General features: G+C 45.7%; 1 protein-coding gene across 4 annotated transcripts in view; it reads right to left on the bottom strand.

Moving 5' to 3' along the window:
* EFR3B (EFR3 homolog B) overlaps window positions 1–3,723 on the bottom strand; it is a 56,292-nt gene extending 52,569 nt beyond the window's left edge. For 2 of the 4 annotated variants that reach the window (XM_021713502.1, XM_021713503.1), the window contains exons 1-2: window positions 3,646–3,717; window positions 2,476–2,603 (exon numbers count right to left, since the gene is read on the bottom strand). In XM_021713502.1, the coding sequence (XP_021569177.1) occupies window positions 2,476–2,582 (107 nt within the window). In that variant the 5' untranslated portion in view covers window positions 2,583–2,603; window positions 3,646–3,717. Of the gene's footprint in view, window positions 1–2,475; window positions 2,604–3,645 lie in introns of those variants that run through there. The other 2 variants (XM_008060285.2, XM_008060286.1) reach the window with 2 other exon arrangements.
* Window positions 3,724–18,270: the final 14,547 nt, after the last annotated feature.

The following is an 18,270-nucleotide window of genomic DNA, read 5'->3' as shown; positions in this document are numbered from 1 at the left end:
GAGCATGTGACCTAATTGCATTATATAAAATGATTGTGGAAATGTATTGCTTTTGGGACTGCTTTTACACCACAAGTGGTTTGATTTAAGATCTGCTGGTGGGGTCTGTGCTTTCTAAATCTCTGTACCCTGTCAACAGGGTGAGGTTTCCATGCATACCTCACTCTAGTTCAGGCTTGCTCCATCTTCCCCACTACAAGGAAGGGAACTTGGAGGGTAGTGAGGCTGAGAGACAGTGAGAGTGGTTCATCAAGTGGGGGCCAAGGTGAGAAAGCACCATAGAAGCCCAGAGGCAGAAGGCCCAGAGAGTCGGATTAGGGCCAGGTTGTGAAAGACCCCAGAAGGCAAGCTGAGGAGCCTGGATTTTATTCTACAAGAGCTAGGAGAGTCTAGCTTGGCATCTGTGGGATGAAGATCATATCCGGCAGTGTTAACCTGGAGGGACCAGAACAGGAAAGATGGGGAGCAGGGTGACAATCTCCAAGGCTTCTTCCGTCATCCAAACTAAAAGAGAGTAAGAGTCTCCAGGAGAAAGGCAGGAGCAGAGGAAAGTAGAGGAAGGATATACAAGACTCCGTGGAGAACAGAACCAACAGGAACAGCTGCCCTGCACCTGCCTAACCCTCAGGCCTGTGAGCAACACCATCAGGGACAGCTTAGCATTCTCCTGACATCCTGTCTCTGGATTGTGGCATCATGGTAGGGCAGCAAATATAGGGTGCCCTGCAGTTCACTGTTTTTATTGTATAAGCAACACATGCATAATAGAGAATATTTAGGAAACACTTAGCAAAAGTAGATAGAAAACAAAACCAAACAAAAAAAACCGAGCCACACTGCTCACAAAATGAATACCCCTAACATACTGGTATATTTGTTTTTACTATATTTTCTAGCCATTGAGATTTGTTGTTATTTATTTTTTTAACTTGATTGTGAATACTGTCTACATAATTATGCATTCTAATTTTCATTTACGTTGTCATTTCCCATATTATATGGAAAGCATCTTTATAAATAGCTTTTTAATTGACTAGTTAACATTTTACCAAATGTTACACCATAATTTATTGAACTAGTCTCCTTGTGCTGGAGATCTAAGCTACTTCCACTTTTGCTTTATTTTTTATTTTTGTTTATTTATTTATTTTTGAGTTAGGCTCTCACTATGTCTCTCAGGTTTAGGGCAGTGGCACAATCTTCTGGGCTCAGGTAATCCTTCTGCTTCCAAGTAGTTGAGAGCACAGGTGTATGCCACCACATTTGGCTAATTTTTTGTAGAGACAGGTTCTCACTATGTTAGCCAGACTGGTCTTGAACCCCTGGGCAATCCTCCCACCTTGGCCTCCCAAAGTGCTGGGATTATAGGTGAGAGTCATCATGCCCAGCTGTCTTTTTCATTATTGTAAAAAACACCATTATGAACATCTCCATGTGTAAATGTAGACAGATTTTTGGGGATAGATGAATAGAAATGGAATTACTCGGTTACAGAACATAAGTGTTTTTGAAGCTCTTGACATATCTTTCAAAATTACTTTCTAGAAAGTTTCAACCAATTTATACTCTTTCTAGAATAGTATGAAAGTGCCTCCCATTTTGCCATCTCAGAGTGGGAGTTCAATACTGAAAATTATATTTACTTTTAAAAATCAATTTGATAAGATGGCATCTTAGTGTTTCAATACACATCTTTGATTGTAAGCCGACTGGAATATTTTCCCATGTTTGCAACATGTTCTGTCTCCTCCTCTGTGAGCTGCTTATTTGTGGTCCTTGCCTCAAATCTTTCTGTACCTCAATTTCCCCATGCCATCTCAACTATTTGCTATGAGCTACTAAAAAACAAGTTTGAATCCTGTCTTATTTTTTTGAAAATACTCTTTGCTGCTTGCCTTTTAAGTTTTGAGTGTTTCTTTTTTAACATCAAAATATTTAAATTTTTAAACAGTTAAATCTATTGAACAGTCATTTTCTTTAAGATTTCTTCTCTCTTCTAAACATAGAAAGTATTTTCCTCTCGGAAGATTGATAAATATTTCACTGAAGTGTATTTTTAATGGACAAATTGCCCCTACCCTTGCCTGCTGACTGGAATGGAGATGACTCTTCCTTCCTTTTTAGGACAGTAAGTGGAATGAGGCAGACTAGGTTTAACGAGGATAGCAGAGCATTCTAGACTACACACATTTTCTAAGGTCCAGAACCTGTAAAGGCTTCTGTATAGAAATCCGAGGGGTGAATGGAGACTGTCCTAGGAAACCAGCATTCCTTTTCCAAAACCTTGGCAAGAGCATCCCATCTTATCTTGCCTTTGGAAGGGCACACGGTTACACTCCTCAGTCCCTGTCCCCAGTGTCTTGGTCTGTTGGGTAATCCAACCTATGATCACTTTCTTAGACAGACCCTATGTTTAGGCTAACAACAGAATACAGTTTCTGAAGGCCATCTCTCCCTCCTCCCCGTAAGACTTACCCATATCGATGACGACCCACATCACGGATGAGCCTCTCGGACAGGTAGGCACCAATACGATCCAGTTTCTCTGGAGCTGAGAGGGCGTAGAAGGTTAGCTTCTCCATGTTGGTCTTCACCAGGCCATCCTGTAAGAGATGACAGTGTGTGCTCACCATGGCCACTATAGATGAGTTCAAGTCTAGAAGTCAATAATCATTCAACTGAATCAACATTTACAGAGTACCCGTTATGCAGGTACCAGACAACAAGTGGGTTTCAGGGGTACACAGATGATTAAAACATATGAACTCACAATGTAGCCTACAATGTGCCAGTTATACATAAGAATAGTAAGTGGTATAAATGTATATATGTGTGTATATATTTATATTTTATATATACATATATAATGTATATGTAATGTGTGTGTGTATATATATATATATATATATATACACATATACACACACACATACATATGTGCATGTGTGTGACTGTGTATGAATGAATGACAAGGCTTCATTTAAAGTGACTCAGAATGAAATCATGTTGGATACCCCACACCAAGACATGAACAGGAAGAAGGCAGCTCTGCCAGCTCTTAGGGAATTCTCCAGGGTGTGGGAAATGTGATCCACTGCCCATCAAGAAGAGGCCATTGATTCCCAGACAGCAAATCAAATACATCAGATCCTGGCATTTCTTGGACTGCGACCCATAAAGAACCTGACGGTGGAGCGGTGGCTTGGAAACTAAGGACCCAGGCATTCCGTGCCTGGCAGACACCGGAGGGAGGGAGCCAGGAATAGAGAGTTGGGCTCCAGAGCCAAACCCAGGGCAGGAGAGTGTTCACACTAAGCGGCTGGGAAACATTACCAGCCAGAGAGTCAGCTGCTCAAGGAATGCCCGCCCAGAGATACATGTGTGAGAAAGATGTTGCCGTTGGACAGCAATGGCAAAAAGTCTGCCCAAATGAGCTTCCAACTGCCTTCTGAAGTTCCAGATGTCCTCATCCTTCATGTCCCTAGCACCCTCTCACCACTGCTCAGGGCTGTGACCCAGGTGTCGGTCTGTTTGGCAAGGTCCAGGAGCCAGGGCCCCTGAGAGACCTGCCTTCCACACCCGGCAGTCCTCAGACGTCCTGCCTAGATGGGGAGAACTGCAGCTCCCACAGGAGACAAGACCCACCTCGGGATCCTCAGGGAAGATGTTGTCAACCAGCCTTTTGTACCTGGGACGTAGGGCACCACAGCAGCCACACACACCTGGAACGGAGGCAAGAAAAACCCATGAGCAAAGCCACCTACCAGGCTGAGGAGACCTCGGAGCCAGAGTCAGCTCAACTTGTGAGGAAACAAAACCAGGCTGGAAACAGAAAAGTCCCTCCCTTGGCACACCAGGGCCTTGTTCTCCTGAGATGTGGCATCTCTCATCGCTTCCCTGCCCCCGCATCCCAAGACGTTTGCCATTCCTGCTTCATGGCTTTGCTTGGTGGTCAGATATAGTGACATATGCAAGGCCAGACCATAAAGAGTATTTGGAGAGGTGAGGCTCTGGGGGTAGGGGCATACACAAAGGCCAGATGCTGCTCCCACGTACTCCACTGCTACACAAACACACACACACACACACACACACACACACACACACACACACACACAGGACTATAAAACTACCTCCTGCTGCCCAAGAATCTAACTGAAAGGACATAACATGGAGTCAATATACCCAATGAGCAGCCATTTTAACATTGCTTAGCTTTGTCATGTTTTTCTAGCAGTGCACTTTTAATTTACCCTCTAATCACTAGCCAAGGGCAGAACAGGTTTCTCAGAGGTTTCTCTATTGATAATTGCTTTACAACCCTCTCCCCAGCTTGTCTTTTTTTTGATGCCTGACACTGTCTTCATTTGGCTTTGCTTTTGTCAAGCTTGTTTTGTAAACAAGTTAACCTAATCAGTTCTTCATGCCCTTCATGACACAGACCCCATCAACATGGCAACATCATGTGACTGACCCACCCATCTGCCTGCTGTCTATCAGTACCTGTGCTCACCTGCCCTCTGAGATGACATGGAGCAGACTACCACCCAATCACCTTAACGACCTGCCCCCATAAAGGGGAAGGTTTAAAAGGCATTCAGCTTCAAACAGTAGTCACCATTGTTTTGTTGAGCTATGGCCACCATGTTTTCTCAACTTTGGCTCCCTCCCCTACCTTGGGGAGGTGAATCTCCTCTCTCTCTCTCTCTCTCTAATTTAATTTCTAGCCATTGCTTTGCTAAACACTGGCCAGGCCATGTTTTCCTAAGCCTTGCCCTCCCCACCTCCTGCCCCAGTCATTAGCCATGGCTTTGCTAAGCCATGGTCTGGCCATGTGGCTCCTTGAGCTATGGCCACCATGGTTTCCTAGCTCTGGCCCCCTCCCCTATCCTGGGGAAGTGAATCTTCACTCTCTCTCTCATTTACTTTCTAAATAAACTACATTTTCTAATCTAACTTCTGTGCAATTCTTTGCATCTTTCATGCAGCACTGGGTCTCAAGCCAAACACAGCCCCCATGGGGTCTGATCTAACACTAACCTAGAGTGGGAGAGGGATACTGGCTTGAGGGGCAGTCGCTCTTCCTCACCCGCCCCCTCATTTCCTCAACTTCCTTTATTCTCTGCTCCTCAATCTCCTTCTACCATCCTCTCTCCTGGGGCCATTTCCATTATAGAATGTTATGTGAAACTATGATAAATTAACATCACCATCAATTATTAACATTTGAAAATGCATCTTTAATGCAGTGTGACCCTGGTGTTTGAAAACAGCAGCATTTTAGACTTGGGCAGGGCCTTAAGAGCCACGCTGTTTGTGGTTCTCAAATGCCAGACCCTGGGTGTGGATTTCCCCCTTCTGTGGCAAAACAAAAAAACTAAGAATGATGTGGTCTGTATGTGTTCTTAAAGCTAAATGTATTCTGTTGAGAAGACGAGAAAATGACTTCCTTCTTCATCTGTCGGTGCTGTGAAGCCATGGTGTTCGGAAATCAGTGATAAAACAAACTCTGACAAAACGAAAAGTTGATTCTAGATGCCACCATAGTTTCCATTAGTAGGAAGCAGAACCACTGCTCTTCAGCCTTCCTTCAAATGTAGGAACCTCCTCTTCCACATCTCAGCTGTACCGCCCACTGAGGGGAGGGCAGACATGGAGTGGGAGAGGAAGACAGAGGACTGGAGAACAGATGAACAAACAAGGGCCTGGGAAAGTCGGCCCCCCCCCATAAGCGCCCCATGCATCCCACCAATTAAAGATGAATTCTGTTTGTACAAGCACTCTACTTGAAATGCAAATTTGCCCTGAGAAGATTAAGCCTATAGGTCATTCAGAAAAGAATGAATTCCTTTAGTGGGAATTACTTTAATCACTCTAAGAGGTTTACACAGAGCAGAGAAAAGCAGCTCTTTGGGAGTTTTGATTGGGAGGGGTGTGGGGCGGGCACCTCCAGGAAGAGGATTGGCTCTAGGGGTGATTTGGGTTTTTGGGGAATGGGCATGTCCTTGGAGAAGCCAAAGGACTCCAAGACAGTGAGCACCCAGGGGCAAGGTATCAGGTAACTGATTTGTGATCCCTCCGCAACTCCGCCCCCGCATAGCTGTGTGTCCCCCAAGCTCCACTCCTGCGCACAGGGAGGGGCAGGTAGGTAATTGCGCCAGCTGCAAGCCTAGGCTCTCTGGATCTAGTCTGGCTGCTGACCTCACCTTTTATTTATTTATCTATTTATTATTTATTTATTGGATTGGGGTCTCACTCGTACGACTCTGGCATGATCACAGCTCACTGCAACCTCAACCTTCTGGGTTCAGGCAGTCCTCCACCTCAGCCTCTCAAGTAACTGAAACTACAGGTGTGTGCCACTATACCCTGTTAATTTTTAAAATTTCTGTAGAGACAAGGTCTCACTATGTTGCTTAGGCTGGTCTTAAACTCCTAGGCTCAAGCGATCCTCTGGCCTCGGCCTCCCAAAGTGCTGGGATCACAGATGTGAGTCACTGCACCTGACCCTGCTTCACTTCTGGTATCTCTCTAGCCAGCTGACAGCCAGGGTTATTTCTCATGATGGGAGAGTCCTGAGGGACATGTTCCCACCCCTCTTCTGGGGCCTCAAAGCCCAGGGTTTAAACCTGGGGTTGCCCCTCTCCTCTGCCAGGTGCAGCTGTCAGGGTGCTTATTCCCAAGGTGTCCAGATAGGGGATACTCTATGCTCTCCCACCAGCCCCCTCTGTCACTGTCCCTAAACCAGGAACACTGGCTCCTTGCATTTTAATGGAGGAAGGAAATAGAAACATGGCAAAGTTAGGACTAAAACATTCTATCAAATTCCTTCCTTAAACCTTTCTGAAAGACCTATGAGCTGAGGCCTGCACTGGACAGAGGCCAAGCTCATGGTCACTAGAACCCAGGCTTGTCAAGGAGACCATGCAATACCATCTTAGGTCCTCAGGGGCTGAGGGACTGTTAGTGCTGCTAGTGTGGCTGGAGAGGGTTCCCAAGGCGGCAGGCCTAGGCATGATGCTGACTCAGTTTCCTCCCAAATGAAAACCAGGTAGCCTGCCGGCCTCCTCTTATCCTGTATTCTAGAAGAGGAGCTCCTTAAACCATCCCTTGTTCATCCCTCCTTCTCCTGTCCACAGGCCTTCTCCAGCACAAACTCCTCGAGGAGCTTTCCGAGCAGGGCCCTGAGTGGAGCCAGCCACATGCAGGGCCCCAGGGCATTTCCCCCCCAGTGGGGGTCAGGTACAAAGGCCTGAAGAACCAGAGATAAAGGGGGGCAGCTTCCTGACTTACTCCCCAACATTTCCTTCTAGTCTTTTCTGTCTAACCTCTTCAGACCCTCTGAGGGCAGGGACTGGTGAGGCCAAGTAACCAGCAGCATGGGGCTCCCAGGTTTGCCGCTTCCTAAATGTGTGACTTTGAGCAATTATCAATAATGCTGCTATAAACACCCATATGCAGCTTTTTGCGTGGACATAGCTTTCACTTCTTCTGGGCAAATACCAAGGAGTGTGATTGCTGGATCTTATGGGAAGAGTAGATTTAAGTCTGTAAGACACAGCCAAACTGTCTTCCAACATGGTTGGACCACTTTGCATTCTCACAGTGACCAATGAGAGTTCCTGCAGGTCCACATCCTTGCCAGCATAGATTGTTGTCAGTGTCCAGACTGGGTCCATTCTAACAGGTATGTAGTGGTATCTCTTTGTTGTTTTAATTTGCATTTCCCTGATGACATATGATGTGGAGAATCTTAACATATGCATGTTTGCTAACTGCATGGTGAGGTGTCTGTTATTGACATTCTCTGTACACAAGGGCCCTGTCTCTAAATGTGGATGAGAGCTGTTACAAGGTCAAAGTATGTCTATAGTTGCAAAGCACTTACAGCAGGGCTGGGACTGGCAAGCCCCAGTGCAGGTTCTGGGAGCTGCCTGCCCCATCTGTATTCCCCCAGGCCCAGGGCCACTGAGCCCTTCTGTTCATGCTAGCTGGTTGATGCTGGCTTGGTACACCTTAGCAGAGCTTTCCACTTGCTTGGGCACAGTGATCAAAGTCAACAGATGTCCAGTGGCCTAAGAAGTGAGAATCTTGGCTGGCGGGTGGCTCAGCCTGTAATCCCAGCACTTTGAGAGGCTGAGATGAGAGGACTGCCTGAGCCTGGGGGTTCAAGACCCAGCCTGGGCAACTTGGTGAGACCTTGTCTCTACAATAAATAAAAAAAAAATAGTAGGGCATGGTAGCGCGTGCCTGTAGTTCCGGCTACTTGGAAGACTGAGGCAGAAGGAGCCCAGCAAGTTGATGCTGGGGTGACCATGAGCACCAGCCTGGGTGAAAGAGTGAGACTCCGACTCAAAAAAAAAAAAAAAGTGAGAATCTCACAACATTCCATCAGACTATCAAACCCCAAACCTCACTGGCCCCATGGGTTGGAAACACACGCCACTTACCCAAGGCAGCTCCATGTACTTGCAAGTAGCAATAACTTGACCTCAGCCTCAGCCTTCATCCCTGCCCGGCCACCTTCCCAAAGCCAGAGTCCCCAGACCTTCCTGTCTCAGCAGCAGCTCTACGAACCCTAATGCAGAGGTGGCACAACACAAGTTCACACACATATAAGAGAAAGAATCTGTGGGACTTGCCCTTGGAAGGTCCCTGGGAGAGTGTGACAGTATGGTGGTGGAAGAGAAGGTGAACCTTAAGGCACAGAACAGCACACGAGGAAGCCACAGCAATCAAGACTGAGCAGCGCTAGTGAAAGAACAGACACCTGGATCAACAGGACATCCACATACAAACACATGAGCACAGACACAGACCTGCACCAAGTCAACTCAAAGTGGACCACGGACCTGAATGTTAAACACAAAACATAAAACTTCTGGAAGGTAACATAGGAACATCTAGATGACCTCTGCTTTTGGCAATGACTTCTTAGATATTACACCAAAAGCACAATCCATGAAAGAAAAGACTGATAAGCTGGGTTTCTAAAATTAAAAATTTTTCCTCTATGAAAGAACTGTCAAGAGAATGAAGAGTTAGAGATTGGGAGAAAATATTTGCAGATGACATATCTGATGAAGAATATGTGTGTGTGTGTGTGTGTGTGTGTGTGTGTGTGTGTGTCCCATACATTTACATACGTACTATTATTTATCTCCAAAATATATGAAGAACTCTTTTTTGTTTTGAGTTGGGAGTCTCACTCTGTCACAAGGCTGGAGTGCAGTGGCATGATCATGGCTCACTGTAGGCTTTACCTCCTGGGCTTAGGCGATCCTTCCACCTTACTTCCCAAGTAGCTGGGACTACAGGTGTGTGCCACCATGCCCAGCTAATATTTCTGATTTTTTTTTTGTAGACACAAGGTCTCACTACTTTGTCCAAGCTGGACAATCCTCTTGCCTCAGTCTCCCAAAGTGCTGGGATTACAGGTGTGAGCCACCACACCCAGCCTATAAGTCTTTTTTTTTTTTTTGAGTTGGAGTCTCACTCTGTTGCCCAGGCTGGAGTGTAGTGGCCGCTCCCAGCCACCGCAGCCTTGACCTGCTGGGTTCCAGCGATCCTTCCGCCTCAGCCTTCCAAGTGGCCAGAATTACAGGCATGCGCTACCACGCCCGGCTGATTTTTTTATTTATTGTAGAGATGAAGTCTCGCTGCCCAGGCGGGTCTCGAACCCGCGGGCTCAGGCAATCCACTCACCTCAGCCTCCCAAAGGCGTGAGATTACAGGCTGAGCCACCGAGCCGGCTTCTTTGGTTTTTTTTTTTTAAGTACATGTGGTAGGAGAATAGAGACTGTGGAGAGCAGAGTCGCATTCCCCACACTCCTTCAGGCAACACCAGCTGTCCAATGCCAACAAGCCAATAAGTGCTCCCTGAAAAAAGGGTGTAAAGACAAGCAAATACACTATGAAAGCATGCATACCAAACCCCCCACTTCAGATTCACAGTGCAAATGAGCATCTTCTAAAAAGTCACGAGGTGAAGAAATCCACTGAAATTTGTTCAAACCAACATCTTTCCATTTTTTGCTATTACAAATATCACCATGATGATGAACATTTTAATATGCTTTTTTTCAAGACTTACTACCTACTTGGTGGGAAATAGCAAGGCATATAATACTATAATGTAGTGTACTGGAAATGTATTTTAGAGCTTACAAAGTACTGGTGTACGTCTAGCTTCTGTCACTCGACCTTTGAGTTCAAGTCCCAATTCTGTCTCGGGACTCAAGGTTTATTTATTTATTTTAAAGATGTGGGGTACAATTCAGAATTAGGTATCCAAGTGGTCATCATCCAGGTAATGTTTGGGCCTCCCTTTGGGCCTCACTCTGCCTGGTTTGAGATCAGGTACCCCTATTGATGTTGTATCCCCCACCACCCCACTCTGGCTGTATCCCACTACTGCCAATCCCTTTCTTGGAGTATTATGGTAAATGTTCAGGGTCCGCTTATGAGTGAGAATATGTGGTACTCAGTCCTTTGTTTCTGTGATAGATCACTGAGTATGATAGACTCTAAATCCATCCAAGTTGCTGCGAAGTCCATAATAGAATCAAGTTTTCTTATCAATACAACAAGAGAAGATTTTCCGTGAGCTATGGCTTTATGATTGAAATCCCAGGTCAAAGAGTCCACAAAGGGAGGCGTCACCTTGAGCTCTGAGAGTCTGGGGACAGCTCCCTAGAGGAGAAGGGAAAGAAGACAGGGGACAGGGTTCACGGCAGTAGACAGGATGGAGAAAACAAGGAGGCTTGAGTGGGGGAGGGGACATCTCTCCATGGGACTCTCCGGCAGGTGAGGAGGGCGAGGGCTCATGGGAAAGCCCTGAAGGTCCCCAGCCCAGGTGACCACTGATGCTGCAGGGCAGGATCCAACCATGCAGGGGTAAAGGAAGGGAGGAACCAAAGGCAGTCTCCAGAGATGATGATTTCTTTTCCCACTGTCACTTTCTTCCTCCCATTCATTTTCTGTAAAGCATTTCATCTTTCCTCTCTTCAATTCTGTTCCTTCCCTAGGGTCCAAGGTAAGGCACTTGGAATGCTCAGGATGCTTACACTGGTCCCAGAGACATGCTCTTGTTAACATCCACTTTAAAAAACCCCAATTCTCTATCTCAGTGATCTCATTATGTAACCCACGAGATGCTGGTCACTGATAAACAGTCTTTTAGAGGGTATATGCATTTTTAAAAGGTTGAAAGCCAAAGGAAACAATCCCTAACAGTAGAATCTTAGAGACATTTGGGTATCTCTAAGTACACAAGTGTCTGCAGACTGTTCTGCCATGTTGGGCTCTGAAGTTTTGCTTAAATAAACAAACTTGTTTGTTTTTAACCCTCTACAGACCCAGTTTTGAGGAAAATAAGAAGAGAGAGGCAAAAGTAATAGTCTTGTGGGGGAAATTATAGAACAAATTAATAGTTTTTGTTTGAAGTAATTCACCAACAGGGTGTATTTCAAAAGAGGATGTGGCAGATAACTGTAAAGTTATATATCTGATATCATTACTAGAGGAAAGAAACACAAGAAAAAAATCACGAGTGAAAACAACCCAAAAGCTATTACTTTATCATCTTCCCTGCTTCACTTTAGAAAAAGGCCCATCAATACCTAAAGAGAAGTTCTGGAATCTCAGCCAGGGGGCAGGAAGGCCTGTGCATATGCCACTCTTCCTGGGTAGGTCATCAGAGCTGAAGATAAGAGATAAGTCCTCCTCCCAGACAAGGCAAAGAACTGGGGAGGGTTTTGGTCAGGGGCGCCCAGCCTCTGGGTGCCAGCATAGTTCAGGGGGTGCTGGAAACCCACGATCACCCCTCGAAAGCTTCCAAACTGAAAACAGGGAATTCAAAGTAGTCACAAGAAAGAAACAAATAAAAGATATTAAAAAGAAACTGAGGCCAGGCACAGAGGCTGAGGTGGGAGGATCACTTGAGGCCAAAAGTCTGAGACCAGCCTAAGCAACACAGTAAGACTCCATCTCTACAAAAAAAAAATTTTTAATTGGCCAAGAAAGATAAAAAGTCCAAATAAACACAATCAGAAATACAAAAGATCAAATCACAACTGACCCTGAAGAAATGCAAAAGTTTATCAGAGATGATTGTGCACACCTGTATAGAAACAAACTTGATAACCTAAATGAAATGGAGGACTTTCTAATATCACACAACCTCCTAAGTCAAAACACACCACCTAGGTTGAAACAAGAAGACATTGAGACACTAAACAGACCAATAACAATCCAGGAAATTGAGTTGACTCCATCATAAGAAAACTACCTCAAAAAAAAAAAAAAAAAAAAAAAAAAAAGCCCTGGACCAGATGGCTTTTCAGAATTCTACAAAACATACAAGGAGGAGCTGATACCAATTCTATTGAAAGAATTCCAGGCAATTGAGAAAGATGGAATTCTCCCCAAATCATTTTACAAAGTTAACATCACATTGATACCCAAACTAGGTAAAGATCCAACAACAAAAAAAGAGAACTACAGACCAATATCCCTAATAGATGCAAAATTCTCAACAAGATTCTAGCAAATCGGACCTAACAACACATCTCAAAAATCACCCACCATGACCAAGTAGGCTTCATCCCTGGGATGCAGGGCTGGTTCAATGTCTGCAAGACCATAAATGTAATTCAATACATCGACAGATATAAAAACAAGAACCACATGATTATATCATTAGATGCAGAAAAAAGCTTTTGATAAAATCCAGCATCCCTTCTTGATAAAAGCCCTCAAATGCCTAGGTACAGAAGGAACATATCTCAAAATAGTAAGCACCATCTATGATAAACTCACAGCCAGCATATTGCTAAGCAGAAACTAGAAATATTTCCCCTGAAAACTGGAACAAGACAAGGCTGCCTACTTTCACCCCTTTTGATCAACATTATGTTGGAAGTCCTAGCTAGAGCAATTAGTCAAGAGAAGGTAAATCAGGGGTATCCAAATAGGAAAAGAGGAAGTCAAGTTATCCCTCTTTGCTGATGATATGAATCTGTCAAAAACCTGCTCGCACTGATAAAGAACCTTGGCAAAGTCTTGGTGTGTGCAAAAGATAATTGAATGTGCAAAAGATAGTTGCATTCTTATACACCAACAAGCAGGAAGAGAGCCAAATAAAGAGCACAGTCACATTCACAATAATCACACACAAAAAAGAAATATCTTGGCATCTTCCTAAGCAGAGAAGTGAAAGACACTTACAATGAAAACTACAAAGCACTGCTCAAAGAAATGCAAGACACAAATTGAAAAATATTCCATGCTCATCGATAGGAAGAATCAACATTGTTAAGATGTCCATCCTACCAAAGGCAAGCTATAGATTCAATGCAATGCCCATCAAATTACCAACATCATTCTTCTCAGACCTGGAAATGACAATACAGAAATTCATATGGAAGCATAAACGACCACGAATACCCAAAACAATCCTTAGCAAAAGAAACAAATCAGGAGGTATCAAACTTCCAGACTTCAAACTTTACCATACAGCTACAATAATCAAAACAGCCTGTTATTGGTACAAGAACAGGCATACAGACTGATGGAACAGGATAGAGACTCCGGAAGCAAAACCTCAATTTCTCAACCAACTTATGTTTGACAAAATCTCTAACAACAACTACTGGGAAGAGGAAAACCTGTTCAGTAAATGATGCTGGGAAAACTGGCTGATCACACGCAGAAGATTGAAACAGGACCCCTACCTATCACCATACACAAAAATCAACTCTAAATGGATCAAAGACCTAAACGTAAAACCTCAAACTATAAAAATCTTAGCAAATGCAGGAGACACCCTTATGGAAATTGGAACTGGCAACCAATTCCTGATCAAAATCCAAAGTGCCCATGCCATTAGAGATAAGATAGACAAGTGGGACCTCATCAAACTGACAAGCTTCTGCAAAGCAAAAGGAACCATCAAGAGAGCAGGGAGACAGCCCATAGAATGGGAAAAAATATTTGCCAACTGTGTATCTGACAAACGCCTAACATCCAGATCTATGAGGAACTCAAACATGCCAAAAGGAAAAACACAAACAGCCCCATTAAAAAGTGGGCAAAAGACATGTAGATACTTCTCAAAAGAAGAGATACAGGTAGTCAACAGACACATGAAAAAATGCTCAGCCTCACTAATCACCAGGAAAATGCAAATCTAAACCACACTGAGATACCACCTAACCCCAGTAACAATGGCCATCATTCATAAAACAAACAACAACGGATACTGGTGAGGATATGGAGAAAAAGGAATGCTTCTACACTGCTAGTGGGAATGCAAACTAGTGAACCTCTTTGGAAGACAGTGTGATTTCTGAAAGAACTAGAAATTGACCTTCCATATGACTCAACAGTACTCTTATTGGGAATATACCCAGAGGAACTAAAATCATTCTACAAAAAAGATACCTGCACACGCATGTTTATTGCAGCACTAGTCACAATAGCAAAAACATGGAACCAACCGTGCTGCCCATCGAAACTGGACTGGATAAAAAAATGTGGTACATATACACAGTGGAATATTATGCACAATAAAGAAGGATAAACATATGGACCTCACAACAACTTGGGAGGGTTTAGAGTCTCTCATATTCAGTGATCTATCACAGAAACAAAGAACAGAGTACCATATGTTCTCACTCATAAGCGGACCTTGAACAATTATCATAATACTATAAAAAGGGATTGGCAGTAGTGGGAAACTGCCAGGAGTGAGGGGATGGGGGAGTTCATCAACGAGGGTACCTGCATAATGAACATTTGTATACCTAACCCTGAATTGTATTCTGCCTCTTTAAAATAAATTAAAAAAGGAAGACATTAAAAAGAAACCGAGGCCAGGCACAGTGGCTCACACTTATGATCCAACTGCTTTGGGAGGCTGACATGGGAGGATCATCTGAGACCAGCCTAAGCAATACAGCAAGACTCCATCTCTACGAAAATTTTTTTAAAAATTGACTGGGCATGGTGGCTCACACCTGTAATTCCAGCACTATGGGAGATGGAGGTAAGAGGATTACCTGATCCGAGGGGTTTGAGATCAGTTTAGGAAACTTGGCAAGACCTCATCTCTACACTAAATAAAAAAATTAGCTGAGTGTGGTGGTGCACACCTATGGTTCCAGTTACTTGGAAGGCTGAGGTAGAGGGATTGCCTGAGCCCAGCAGGTTGAGGCTGCAGTGGCTGTGAGTGTGCCACTGCACTCCAGCCTGGGTAACAGTGAGACTCCTACTAAAACAAAACAAAACAAAACAAAAAATTAGCTGGGTAAGCTGGTGTACACCTGTAATCCTAGCTACTCAGGATGTTGCAGTGGGTGGATCATTTGAGCCCAGGAGTTTAAGGCTGCCGTGAGCTACGATTGTGCCACTGCACTTCAGCCTGGGCAAAAGAGTGAGATCCAGTTTCTAAAAAGGAAGGCAGGGAGGGAGGCAGGGAAGGAAGAAGGAGGGAGGAATTGAAAACAGTTCATTGCAACAAGAGGTTTAGTAATATGCTTCATGTATTTCTTTAATCTTATTTATGATGGCATCAATTCTTAATGTTAGCACACAGAAGTACGTGGTGTTGAACTCACAACCGTATGCCTATAAAAGAATCATGTAATCGGAGTCATTTTATTTCTCGGAGGAAGCACTTTCCACCAGGGTCCTCTCTCACTCTCTGGGGATGGCATCTGGCAGATCCAGCTATGGTAAGCAGCAGGTAAACAGATGAAGGGTCCTCTTCTGTCACTAGGACCTGTCTTACCTGATGCTTTTACAACTCTCTTAAGGCAGAGAGGGAGAAGTGACACAGCCAACTACACCCACCTGTGGCTGCTCTGCCACCGAAAAGTCAGCTCAGTAAGGACTGACCGAATGTCCAGTGATGGTTCCAGCTGCCTCCAACCTGAAAACGGAGGATGGTGGGGCCTGTCCCAGCTCCCCGCCCCTCCCTCTAGGGCTCACTCTGCCCCAACCGCAGGGTCCTCCTAGCAGGTTCCTGCCTCAGGGCCCTTGCACTGAATGCTGCCCCATCCAGGATGTTCTTCCCACGATCCCCTGGGCTTCCACTCTCATCTCCCTAAAGGCTCTGTCCAGACATCACCTCGCTGGAAAGAGCTTTCCTGGCCAGCATTCCCCGTTCATTGTCTGTCCTGATGTATTCCTCTTTACAGCACTTAACCGATGCACACACTTCACCTGTGTCTACACTCGGCCTCCCCACTTGGAGGTAAGCTCCTTGAGTGCAGCACTTTGCTGTGTTTGTCCCAGCCGGATCCCAGGCTGGAACAGGGTCCAACCCATGGGTGGTGGGGTTAGGGGGTGATCATATGGTTTTGCTGAATGAAGGAATTCCAAACTCACTTAAGTCAAAATTCATGGGGCATTTAGCAAAAGCTCTCTGAGGCCCTGCAAGATAATGTTTCCAAGGGACCTTTGGGAAAGTCCCTGTTACAGAGCTGCTGGCTCCCATTCCTGAACTCGGTGCCCAGACCACTGCCCGGGGCTGCCACACTTGTAGCGCTTGGGCCTGGCCCACCGAGGCCAGTCTCCTCCAGGATAGGCATGCTGGGCAGCAGTGGGCCTGGGGACAGGGCTTCTTCCACCCCAGCTGTGCCTCATGCTGGCCTTCTCCTAGCCTTGCCCCGACTCTCCCAAATACCCTAGCTGGCTCCTGGCTTGGCCTGTGGTTGCAGTCCTCACCACAGCGGATGCCCCTTGCATTCTGGAGAGGGGCCAGAGGTGTTTAAAGCATGTCCCGGCAATGCTGGCACCCAGCCAGGGTAAGAGTTGCCAGTCCCGTCGCTGTCTGTCCAGCACAAGACAGAGCATCCCGCAGCTGCTGGCAGTCCCCTGGAGGATCCAGTAGCTGTCACCTGGGCTGCCATCTGCACCAGTGTCCCCATGGCTCTCAGGCACTGCTGTCCTGTTTTCCCTTTGCTCTGCTTGCCTGGTCCTGCTTCCCTGACTGCCTTGTTCCCTTGATCAGAGCTAGGCACTACCTAGGGTGGTGGGGGGTTTGAAACCAAGTCTCAAACACTAAACACTTCACGCTTCTCAAAACCCAGGCCCTCCCTATGTCCCCCGTTACTAACCCAGCACCACCTGCCAGGCCCACTGAGGTACAAGGGTAGTTCCTTTGAATTCATTCCTTTCCTTCATTGTTGCCCTGTCTCTCGTGTGCTGATCCTTAATATCTCAAAAAAAAAAAAAAAATTCTAGGATTTACCTTCTGCTCTGGGCCAAGCACTAGGCCAACCACTTTACAAATATTTCCTATAATACTTGTAAAAAACCCCATAAGGTAGGTACTATTATTCTCATTTTACAGATAAAGAGGCAGGATCAGAGCAGTTAAGTGCCCTGCCCAAGGTCACACAGCATGTACTTCCCTGCCATGAAACTCCTCTAATTCTCCCATCACTTTCCCCAAAATACATCTTTAACCATTTTTCAAGTTCACCCCTCACTCTCCTTTGCCACAGACACTGTGTTGGAACCTTCCTCAACACCTGACACCTAGTCCTTGGAAACCTGGCCACCTAGCCAGTCTCCTTGCTTCAATTCATTCTACATGAGGCTTCAAGGCATCTCTTTGATGCCTTTTAGTTTGCTTCACAGCCAAGTGGGTGGCGTGGTTCACCACTACATTAAACATAAACCCTTCAACATAGTATTTAACAAGGGATGCTTCGACAACGGTGGGGACTTTCTCCATCATCAAGTCCTTTGTCCGCTGCAGGTGGTCCCCTTGCCCATGATCTGCCTCCTGGAACACTCCTTGGCCGGCAGCTAGGGGCCACATCAGAGCCAGGGTGAGACGGGCTGGAGGTCTCAGGGGGAACAGGCAGGGGAGAGATGAGAGGAGGTTCCAGTGGCAGGGACTGGGCACATGCTGGAGACGGGGCCATGGAGCTGGGGGCTCAGAGGACCCTGACGCCTGCCGAGGCCCTGGAAGCCCTCCAGCCACGGGCACCGCGTGTCCTTTGCACTGTGCTCCCGCATAGATCTTCTGCCTCCGTGTGTGCAGGCTAAGTTATTTCAGTGACTCATCTTTCCTTCCCCACATAAACTGTAAGTTCCTCAGGTCTCATTTTCTTCTGACCTTGATACGGTATCCTGAACCCCGCAGGGCTGGAGGACAGCTGGCGTGACGTGGGACTTCACCTGCCTTTGATCAGCATGAGACCCAGGGAAGTCACCCCTGCTCCTTGCCCTTGGCTACCTTGTTATCAACCTCAATCC

Source organism: Carlito syrichta, unplaced genomic scaffold (genome assembly GCF_000164805.1).
Source record: "Carlito syrichta isolate Samal-C Ts95f unplaced genomic scaffold, Tarsius_syrichta-2.0.1 Scaffold304574, whole genome shotgun sequence".
NCBI lineage: Eukaryota > Metazoa > Chordata > Mammalia > Primates > Tarsiidae > Carlito > Carlito syrichta.
This window is presented reverse-complemented; position numbering and strand designations above follow the sequence as displayed.